Source organism: Leuciscus leuciscus (genome assembly GCF_965113295.1).
Source record: "Leuciscus leuciscus genome assembly, chromosome: 20".
Lineage (NCBI taxonomy): Eukaryota > Metazoa > Chordata > Actinopteri > Cypriniformes > Leuciscidae > Leuciscus > Leuciscus leuciscus.
In genome coordinates this window covers 4975714-4987737 of record NC_138744.1, presented here as the reverse complement: position 1 = coordinate 4987737, position 12024 = coordinate 4975714, and the positions used below count along the sequence as shown (strand labels likewise).

The 12024-nt window shown below is 36.6% G+C and overlaps 1 protein-coding gene across 8 annotated transcripts in view; it reads right to left on the bottom strand.

Moving 5' to 3' along the window:
- arhgap33 (Rho GTPase activating protein 33) overlaps positions 1-12024 on the bottom strand; it is a 97044-nt gene that overhangs the window by 7508 nt on the left and 77512 nt on the right. For all 8 annotated transcript variants that reach the window (XM_082150590.1, XM_082150597.1, XM_082150592.1 and 5 more), the window contains 6 exons: positions 8489-8638; positions 7547-7649; positions 7272-7416; positions 6616-6698; positions 6430-6537; positions 5491-5636 (listed from right to left, as the gene is read on the bottom strand). In XM_082150590.1, the coding sequence (XP_082006716.1) occupies positions 5491-5636; positions 6430-6537; positions 6616-6698; positions 7272-7416; positions 7547-7649; positions 8489-8638 (735 nt within the window). The remainder of the gene's footprint in view (positions 1-5490; positions 5637-6429; positions 6538-6615; positions 6699-7271; positions 7417-7546; positions 7650-8488; positions 8639-12024) is intronic.

Sequence of the window (12024 nt, the reverse complement as noted above, 5' to 3'; positions counted from 1 at the left end):
CGTTGTGTTATGATTTGTGCTCGAACACATTTCCAAATGCAACAACGTGTAAAACTGAGATTGCATATCTAGAAGCGCTTGTGTTTGTGTACTTGCATAGAGTTTTTTGGGCCTCAGCAAGCCTGTAAAGTCTGGGACATCAGACGAGAAGAGGAATCCAAAAACAAAGCCTGCAAAAGTATCTGACATACAGAAAAATACCTAAATGTCACTTTACCTGCTGTAACTGTCTTAGAGTTGAGTCGACACATACAGAAACTCTTTTCACTCAAATTTTCTCTATCCATCCATCCATCCATCCCATTCACCCATCTTACCAAATGAGTTTCCTCAATTTCCTACTTAATGAAAACCAAATTTACATAGTGGAAAAGCTCAGTTAGTAAGAACCGTAAGCTTAATATTCATACTTTGTTCTCCTAAAAAATGAGTGAATATTTGTCAACAAAGGGATTTATTGCCTTATATCTATCTGTGTGCTGTACAATTTAAACATGTCATTTACACAGGCAAAATATGATTTTACAGATGTCCTTGAACATAAACAAGTCATAAAATAATCCATCCATGTGGAAAATTACATTGCTAATGGCATACGCTACCGTTCGAAAGTTTGATATTTGTAAGATTTTTGAAAGAAGAATTTTAAAAGAATTTCAAAGAACTGCATTTATAAGAAACGCCTTTAAATGCCTTTATTGACACTTTTGAACATTTCAGAAAAGTATGAATTTATTCCCAAACTTTTGAACAGTAGTGTAAACACACAGTCATGTTGAATCGGGACAAAAAAAAAAAGAAAATATGCGAGCATAGATAGTATCGTTTGGATCCCTGCTGGAAGAAAAGATTTACACTTCTAGCTGGTCTAGATGGTTGATCAGCTAGTCTACAAGCAGATAAACCTGCTTTGTACCTGGTAGACCACCTTGAACCAGCAACAAACCAGATACCATATTCCAAGCTGAGACATTCTCACAGGACACATTATGTTTCTCTTTAATGGACATCCATGTAAAAATGTCTTGCTGTCTCTTACTGATTTTTCAGAAACAGTATATGGAAGGTAATACACCTATAAAGCTGTTGAGTTAGCTTTTTTAACTCAAGAAGTACTGTGTATATCCCCTTAAGCTGGTTTGACCAGATTGTGAATTGAGTGTCCACTGTGGAGTCAGAGAGTCAGTCTGGATCTTATATCACGGAGAAGCGTCGTAGGTCAGGGTCCAGATTAGAGGGGTCAGTCAAACAGGACTCCCCCTTCGCCTCTTGAAGACTAACCAGGCGTGTTCGGGGCTGGCGCGAGATCTTGTGCTCCACCCTTCTTGTTGCTATGGAAACACACAGCTCTCTCTCAGTAAGCCTCACTTACACATGAGTGAGTCAGGCCACTGTAAATATGCTCAACTGTGTTATGTTAGCCAAGTTCATCACAAGAGAACAATTTATCAAATCACATGTATAGTAGGGCTGGGAGACATTAAATAAATCACAATTTATTTGCAATCATGTTGAAGGAAATAAAGGTTTACATCTCCTCCTTGTCCCGCAATTTGCAAATATGTGAGAATTATGACAGATTTGAATAGGTTCTCTGATTTAAATCTCCCTTAAAGTGTATACATGTTCGGAAGTCTTTTGATCTTTCATAAAAAAAATAAAAAAAAATGAAATAAAAAGATTTGGAGTTAAAAATATTCACAGAAATATCCATGTGGCAAACTTTTTTTTTTATATAATACTTTAATAAAGCATATGCAAGTAAATATAATTGTATTTATGTATACTGCATATTCGTGAATGCAGATAAAAAAAAAATTGGGGTTAATGTTGTACAAAACTGTGAGGGAAAAAATCCTTAATTATTTTAACTAGATTTTTATTGTATATTACTTAGGCCTGTCAAAATTAACACGTTAACGCATGCGATTAAGTTTTCAGTTTAACGCATTAAAATTATTTAACGCAATTAAATAGGCATCCATTTTTTCCTGTCATCCTTTGGCCAGTTACAATATATGATCACACTCTTATTCATGCAAATGCTTTTAAAACATTTAAGCACGACAAGAAACAAAAGAGAACGCAGTGCAGTGGAGAGTGTGTGTGAATCCCCTGTCTGTGTGAGACACAGAAAGCCGCTTCAGACAGCGCTTGAACGGACAAAAACACAAAAGTTTACTAAAATGCCCATTTTGTCAAGTATCCTCGCAAGCACAGTCTTAAATGAGTTAAATGAAGCCTTAAATGTACGTAAAGAGTTGTGAAAAAATATTATGGTGTCAGATCTGCGTTATGTGCAGTAGCGGCTGGTCTTAAAGTGACAGCAGCCTAATAAACCTGCTGCTGTGATGTCATTGTTAATCAAAGAACAAAAGAAAAAGAGAAAAATCACTCACTGGTCTTGACTGAATAACTTTTGCAGATTTAATAAGGATTAATCTAGATTTAAATTTATAATTTATGCAGACTGTTTAATAATTTTATTCAATTTCTGTATATATCCTACCTGTTAGAGCTACCTGGAAATCTGAACACACTGTTTACTAGGTTACAAGGGTCAAAAACAACTTTTTGTACATTTTGGCAGTGCAAGTAAAAATCTGAACTGGGCCAATAGAAAAAAATTGAGCCCTGATATAATAAAGGCACAGGTAAATGTGACATTTATTATAATGTGTTTATGTGAAGATTGTTTTAAGTTCACTTAAATTAAGTTGTTATATTTTTTAGAGCCTAATAAATGTAAAAAATGGATAGCTTTAAATTATATTGTAATGCTGAATGGCTAAAATTGAGAAAAGAATTGCATAGAGACATCAGTAGCAGTATTGGTATCGGTGATACTGGCCTTCATTCCTAAAAGATGCTATTACACAAATATTTTAAATATAGGCTACTGTCTTTATGTTGTTTCTACATTAATTTGGAGAATAAATGTGAAATTATTACAATATACAAATATATATAAAAAAAACGTTGATGTTAGGTGTGATTATTCATGATTAATTACAGAAGAATGTGTGATTAATTAGTATTTAATTTGATATTAAATGTAATATTAGTGCTGTCAATCAATAAAAAAAATGTAAGTATGAATGTACATGTCAGCAGTGGCTGTTTGATTGAAATGATGGTTCCTTAAGCATAAATAAAAATGTCACTATTTTAAGCCATTTCAGAGCAAATACACCGTTCAGAAGTTTGAGGTCTGTGTTTTTTTTAACGTTTTTGAAAGAAGTCTCTTATACTCACCAAGGATGCATCTATTTATTTGTAAAAATACATTAAAAATAGTAATTACATATTTATATGAATTTGATTTGATTTATTCCTTTATTAATTAAAAAATATATATACTGTTGACCCCAAACTTTTGATTGGGAGTGTAAATATCATGATGAATATGATCAAAAGGCTACAAATATTACAATAATATGACAAAATAGCGCAGTAATTTATTTACCATATCACCCAGCCCTAATATATTAAATCAATGTTGTTCAACCTGTTACAGCCATTTAATATTGTGTCACAAGGGATAAAAAAAAAGAAAAAGAGAGAAGAGATGAAGTCACAGGTCTGACTGCAGTAGTAACGTATCACTGTTAAGTATGAAAACAAAAAGAACTGCTCAGAAGGGAAGGAAACAGTGGTGAAATATCAGATATCACTTTAAACCAAAGACTGGCAGAGGAAGTTAAGAAACAATCATGTTAATCTGTGGCAATTCTGTAATGAAAACAACTCAGAGGAATCATTACGTCTAGTGCTTTTGCTACTATATTGGTTTAGACAACTCTGTTCCAAAACATGGCGCACTGTAAACATAAGCAGCATCCTTAGCTGTCACTGAGCTTGTCACATTATGGGATTGGCTTCTCTGAAGGATACAACATTGCTGCCAAAAGAAAGTATCTTTGAAGGCAGCAAAATTAAGTTGCATACCTTTTTGCCCACAATGCCTTAAAATGCTGCTTACATTATGTAGGCTCAACTAGGTTTTGGAACAAAACCAACATCACTGCCTGTTTAATGAAAGTGCAGTTTGAAGCAGAGCATGTCAGGAAAGCGGAGCGGTGTCTTCACTATACCCTACGTCTTTCTGTTTGTAATGAATTTCTTGAATAAATGTCTCAACTACAGTAGGCCTATAGATAAGTCCTGATCTATGTGGCTTTAAAGCAATACTGTATAAATAGGCGTGACGTGACTGGATAGTGCCGAATTGCAGAGCTCGTTCAAACATCCACATCGCTCTGATCAGATGCTTTCTTTACTGCCGTTTTCTCACCGCTGTTATTTTTGTTGTACGTTTCTTTTTTTATTGAGAGGAAAGCGCACAGCACATATTTACATATTCATTGAAACGGCGCTCTCATAAGTGTGGTCGACGTGGGGATGTTTGTTAACAGTAGATCGCTGCGACAGTATTTCACAATTATTTTTACCCCCAAGCAAAGAAGAAGAAAAAAACTTTGCTGTGAGTATATCACAAAATGAGACTTCACTAACTTAGTTTCTCCACTCTTCTTTCAGTTCTTAAAGGACAAGTTCGGTATTTTACACTTAAAGCCCTGTTTACAGATCGTATCTGATGAAATAGAACGGTTAAGATTAAAATTTGGACACATGCTGCTGTCCCGAGAATTTTAGGTTTATTTCGCTTCACCCCCCCACCCCCACAATGGTTGTCTATGTGTACTGGAAGATTCCGTCCTAAAAACACATTAAACTTTCGTTTACAAAGACGTGAAACTCACCGAGTGGTCAGGGGGTGTTCACTGATATGTTCCATCAAAATCGCTCGATTTCATCAATCGCTGAAAAAGATGCATTCCAACAGGTTTTATCGTAGTTTTTGTCCAACTCCATTGACTTAATAGGACGTGCTGTGAGACCGCAGCACCTTTACGGTATTACTCCGCCGCTTCTTCTTCTGCTTCTTCTGTGTATTCAATGAAATGCCCGTGGTTTGCTTGCAATTGGCAAAGGTGAATTATCGCCACCAACTGGGCTGGAGTGTCTATTATTCAAGCTCTCAACGGAAGAATCACGGGTGTGACGCGTTTGGCAAAATAGGTCCACAAAAGCGAAATAAACCTAAAATTCTCGGGACAGGAGCATGTGTCCAAATTTTAATCTTAACCGTTCTATTTCATCAGATACGATCTGTAAACAGGGCTTTAAGTGTAAAATACCGAACTTGTCCTTTAACTTTGATGTTTACTGTGCATCTATGTAGGCCTAGAAGATTCATTTGAACAATATTTGAATTTCATAACCTTAGACCTATTGCTTTTTTCAAGTGTTCTCGAAAAAACAGCATAAAAGGGCATTCTGGGTTGAGTGAGCGGCCCTGAGCGACAGACAGGCTCCGGAGGAAATACCACCGCTCCGCTCACATGCTCTGGTTTGAAGACACCGGACTGAATGAGTGGTTTACTGATGAGTGTGAACATCTATGGTGGATCTTCTGGTTCAACATACCTGCACTGAAACGTCCAACAGAAGTGAAAGAGTCACTGAACAGAACTTCCACATTGCTGAGCAGAAACTCCACGACCACGGACTGAATGCGCACTTCTTTAAACGGATCAGCGCCGCTTAAGCCTGCTGCCTCAATTTCTTTGGACCTGACACAGAACAACAGTAGATTCTGATTTAGACAAAAGAGGTTTAATATGAACCCTCAGCCTGTACTAGTAAACGCTACAACAAAAAGCAGTGAGGATTTCAGTAATGAATCACATAGATTTATTCATTTCAAAGTGTTCAGTTCAACAGTAAAATATTAGGACAAAAACAAAACACATTGATCATTTTGATAGGGATGCACCGAAATGAAAATTCTGGGCCGAAACAAAAACGTTTTTAAGTGAGATTAGGCATCAAATTATTAGACCTATAAATCTATAAACTCAAAGTAGAAAACAAAAATTATTTTAAAATCTGGCACAGAATAATATTTTATTGAAAATAATTTAGTTAAAAAGTATATTATGGCTACTACTACTAATAAATAAATAAATAAATAAATAAAACTAATAAATAAAAATATTGATTTGAGCATAAATTATTTTATTATGAGGAAAAAAAAAATACCCTTTTTATCTCAGATTTAAAACTAGTACAACTGCCTGGTACAATTGTAAGTAATATACATATTATACTAAAATTTCTGACAGCAGAATGCTATGAGTGACCAATAAGAATCATATATTCTGTCATTGACCAATCAGAATCAAGTATCCAAGACAGCCATTACATTAACCGCTTCCAATATCAACCTAATCATGGCTATGCTGATAGTTTAAAATAAATAAATAAATAAACAAACAAATAAATAAAATACTACTATTGGCCATTATGGATATCATCACCAATACATTGTGCATTGCTAATATTTAGGTAGTTATAATTACATACCTGAGCAGGTTGGGGGCCCAGACGATGGCCAGATTCTTGATGTGCATGTTAGTCTCTCCACTGCAAGTGGCCAACCCGGCCAGATGTTTGATGAGGTACTCCAAAGTGCTGAGGGACAGAGACAAATGTCATCAATGTCAATAACAGGTGACACAACTTGAAGCATGTAGTAAGTATTGGGGTTACCGGTAATGAGGAGGAGGAAGTTGCTGGATAACATCATGCACTTTCACCATTCTCTCTTCATCGGTCATCTCTCCCATACATTCCTGGTCAGACAGAAAGATTAACTTTAAAATATTACTGGACTTGAGAAACACTTGGAAGTTTAGTTTCGGTAAGATTCTTTTAATGTTTTTGAAAGAAGTCTCTTGTGATCACCACAGCAGCATTTATTTGATCAATAAAACAGTAATATTGAGAAATATTTCAATTTAAAATAACTTAATACATTTTGAAATGTCATTAATTTCATAGTGTATTTTTAAATACAAAATGTATAATGTACAAAATAGATTTTTAACACAAAGCTGAATTTTCCGCATCATTACTCCAGTCTTCAGTGTCACATGATCCTTCATAAATCATTCTAATATGCTGATTTGCTGCTCAAGAAACATTTCTGATTATTATCCATGTCGAAAACATGTTTGTGGAATCCATTATACATTTTTGATACACAGTTCATTATTGTGTCCAACCGTTCCCAAGATTAGTATCTGAAAACAAGAGCAATATCTTCGGCTTTGAAGTACCGTGATATTAACATGGTTAAAGGGTTTTGAACCCCTCATTTTGCAGCTTGTTTGAACATAACTCATGCTAAAGCCAGAATTACTTACAGCAAACTTGTCGTAGAGTTGGTACGTGAGGAGAGGATTGGGCAGCTCTCTGAAGTAGAGTTTGCACAGTGAGCCAACACAGTGAATATCCTGCATGTACACGTCTTTCGTCAGGTCCGGAACATTTTCACTGTCAAACTCATGCCTGATTGGGATGAGATTCAAGAGAATAACAAATGTCATGGTCATGCATATAAAGAAAAAAATATGGTTTTAAGTGCAGACATAATTCGACCTTTATATAAACTTCCAGAATAAAGTATGAACAGACACACCTGAGTTTCTGTATGTTGGAGGACACACCGGAGTGTCTGTAGATCCCATCCACCACACCATGCTTCTCTATGAACTCTGAGCAGCTCTTTAGGACCTGCGGCACTGAAGTTTAACCACAAAAAATATCAATAAACATGTAGAAATTACAATTTTAACAAGATTCCCATACATCCCTAGCCTGGTTAAAACCAGACCATTCTCAGTAGTAACTGAGTTATGGTCTGGAAAAGCTTCATTAATAACTCATTTCCAAAGGGGCGTCACCAACGGACGTCGCTCAAATGCCTCTGGGCACAATTGGATAGACCTAAAACCAATCAGAGCGATCGTCATCGTGTAAAGCCATATGCTGCGTCCTTAAGTTACACTACGCCATAAAAGTATGTACTCTTTTTGTGAAGAAAAGGTATTTACTTTTGAATGTGTAGCAAAAAAGTAGGCAAGCTTTGGGACATACTACTTCGTCATCTTTATCGGACAGATCTGTCGCGTGCGTCCTGTCACGTAAACTGTCCTGTCAATCATCTTGTCACAGTTAAAATCCTCTATTAAATCTAATTTAATTTCCTACCGTTTCGGAGAGAAATGTAGCAGCACGTTCATCTGCCAGTGGGTCTTTCATGGAGACTGTCCTCATGTGTTTGCAATTTGAATATAATAATGCATTTAAAAGTTGAGTGCGCTTCACCAACGGACATCGCTCAAATGCCTCTGGGCGCAATTGGATAGACCTAAAGCCAATCAGAGCGATCGTCATCGTGTAAAGCCCGCCTCAACGTTTCTGATTGGTGCCGCGATTTCGACGGATTAGAAATGGGCTTGAATGAGCTCTTTGCCAGACTACTTGCTGAGCAAATCTAAATTTGCCGGAAGTTGTCTGGGTTTTCCCAGGCTAATACATCCCTTTTACAGCACATAGAGGAAATAATCTGTGTCTGTACCGTCTAGACCAGAGTTGAGGAGATGCTCGCCGAGGTCGCAGCCGAACACTCGTTCTTTCAGGATTCCCCTCTGCTTTAGCTTCTGTTTGGTGGGTCTGGACTTCATGAAGGTGCGCAGGAAGCCAATCAGCTTGCCATGTTTCTTGGACACTGCCAAAAGGAGGCGACAGAGAGCTAATCAGGCAATTGAAAATGTGGACAGCACACTTTCACACACTACAGATCACTGCTTCCTACACACACTCAGTGGGGAATATTTTATAAAACATACTTTACTTGACAAAAAATGTGTTCATTTGGGATGCCCTTCAAAGACAGACAACATTTGAGGTGCACAGGTGAGGGGTTTTGAGTATGACATCATAAAAATCACTTAATATGAAAGAAACTATACAATACATCCAAGTGTATTTATGGAAAGTATATCAATATACATTTTAATTATAATATTTATAAAACATTTTAATATACTCAAAACCTCTACATTTAGTTATTTGACATTTTCGGTGTTTAATATGTAAATAAATGCGAATGGAAATCTCTGAAGCGCTTAGTAACAATTCCCGAGGTGTATTAGGCTGAATAAAATGCTAAATTTACTATTCACCATGTCCATAGTAGCCACATTTCATACAGTGCCTTTATGCACTCCCTATTATTCTGAATTTTATTAAAGTTGGCTGAAACCTGTGAACTTGGCAAAGCACTAACAGATGACTGGAACGTACACAAGAAGTCTGAACATTTCTGCAGCTTTTGTTTCACGTGAGCACTCTGACCCCTAGAAAGAAGAAAACCACACCACAAACACCGAAAAAAAGCCAACCAGTAAACTCTATTCTATGAAGTCCATAACTCCTGCAGGCTGTGTTCTCATAGGTCTAAAAACCATACCACTGTGAGTAGGACTACGCGATATAGGTCTAAAAACCATACCACTGTGAGTAGGACTACGCGATATAGCTATAGATTAGTGGTTCTCAACATTTTTGAATTGACATTTCAAAGCTGATTATTTTATTATTTTATAAAATAATAATAATAAATAATAATTTTTATAACTTTTTTTTATTTACAGAAACTAGGAATGGTATAATATTAATAAAATAAAGTATAAACAATTATAATAATTACAGTCCATTATCTCAATAACTGAATGTTCTTTAGGGTTTACACTTTTTATTACCAATGAATGTACATGTATTTTCTAGTTTGTGATTACAGGGTTAAAAAAATTTACTCCCCAATAGCAATTTATAATCAATAAAATCTTTCAGAACCTGATTTAAAAAAAATTTTTTTTATGTATTTATAAAGCACGGAGCCCCGCACATGACATGGATTGTATATCGTGGCCACAAATTAAATAATTCCCAGTTCCCATGACCTAATACGTCAGCATGTTTTACTAATTTATTCCTTAGTTTTTAAGTAAATCGTGCACACAATATAATAATTTGTTCCCTTGTTTTAGTTAAATCATAACGAGAGAACAAATTAGTTTAACATGGCCACGATTAACTTAAAAGAGCGAACAAATTAATAAATCGCTGGAACGAATTCTTAACTAGTGGCCACGATTTAACTAACATGAATGAACTGAACGTATTAGTAAATCATGGCCACAATTTACTAAAACACGAGAAAAAATTCTTAATTTGTTGCCAGGTTATCTACATAGTTCTGTCATGAAACTCCAGATGGCACAGGCTAATGGGTCCTTAACGCAATATGATGATATTTACAGCGTTAAATACTTGGCACAAGCTTCATGTCGCATCTGCAGCCAATGAACTTGCTGCTCAACATTTAAATGGCTGGTTATCATTCACTATAGCAGTTTGCAGCACACTTTCAGAGTTCGTCTAAACCCTCCACCTTCGCCGGCTCCACCTGTATAGATCTGCTATGGGTAATTGATATGCTATTTGTGCAGCAGCAGTATGTATTACATACTCAAAGCAGTGTATCGGCATATGTATTGGCAGTAGCAAGTTCCTGTATTTGCTCTGCAGCAGCAATAATCAACAGCAGCAGCAGCGTAACAGTAGCCTGGTAATCCAGACCTAAATCTGAAAGATTATTGGTCTGGCATCGACTAATGAAAATGCTCGAGGGGCGGCACCAAGCATGCATTTGAAAACCTCACTGCACGCAACTGAATAACATTACGACCAACCACAACAAGCCCCATACGCTTAGCTACCAGCGGAGCTAACTGGTAGATTAGACTCTTACCGTATCCGGTCGGCAAAACAGCAAAAACGTCCTTCTTGCAAAGGAACGATTCGAGCGCCGTCTTCTGTTCCTGTTTTAGATAAAAAGCCAAGTCTAACTCGTTCATTGTAGCGGCCAAAGCCGTTTCAAACAACTGGTGTTCATCCATAGCCATCTTGCTATGTTTACTAATGACTTCGACGTCACAGCGCTGTCGTCTTCTGTTTAGCTCGCCTCTGGCCCGCCTATATCAGATAACCCGATGTGATTGGTGCAGCTCGGATACAAGGGCATATTTAATGAGCATCATTACTCAACGCCAGAGTAAACTCGCTGAGCAAATTCAACTTGTGCTCTCACAAGAACTCTGGATTTCCAGGATAGCGTAGCAGATCTATTCCACCAAAACCAAATACATTAACATTGTCATATCCATAACCATGTTAAAAATATTCAGAGAGTTGTTATGATATGTCTGTATGTATGTCTGATTGTCAAATGCGGGGCTCCATAAAAAAATGACATTTTATTAATTTTATTTAAATGTGATTCATTTCCATGACTTTTCTTTTTAAAAGTCCCTTTTTTACCCAGGTTGAAGAACTTTGGAGGCCAAGGAATGGCTAAAGTTGTTAACATCTAGCTGTTTAAGCTTGTGTTTTGTCTTATTTTAAATAATTTTAAGCCATCTCCCGACCCCCTGGTTGAGAACCACTGCTATAGACACTTCACAGGCCTCAGGGTCAATGACCTGAATGACACATAAATGTAGGATAAGAAAGTTTAATGGGTTAAATGAGGACCCTTTGCAGCCATAATGTAGACATCAGTAATGAAAGTCATCATCAATGCCATCTAAAAAGCAGCACTTTTACAAATGTCTCATCAACAAGCCCCAACTAGGCGTGCCGAGGACATCTTGTGATGAGTGACATTACATTTTGTTTTTAACTAATCGGGTCCACTGCTTGTCACTGGAATCTTGTTGCATCATGCCTGGTTAGGACACATTGTTAAAAAAGTTCGATATGACATGGAGCAAGCACAATCAAAATCAATCCTTACAGCCCCACTAACAGCTTCTCATTTAAACAACAAGCAGCCTGCAATTCATCAACAGATGCTAGAGCAGGGGTCAGCAACCTATGGTAATAGTAGCTGGAACATGAGCAAAAGGTGTAGCCTATGTATTTCATTCAGATAAAGTACCTCGTACCTGCATACAGATCTACATTTTAAGGTTATCATTCCTCATAGTAACACAGCTCGTTTTTATTAAGGTAGAAGTTATAAATACTATTAAAGTGTGAGAAATAACT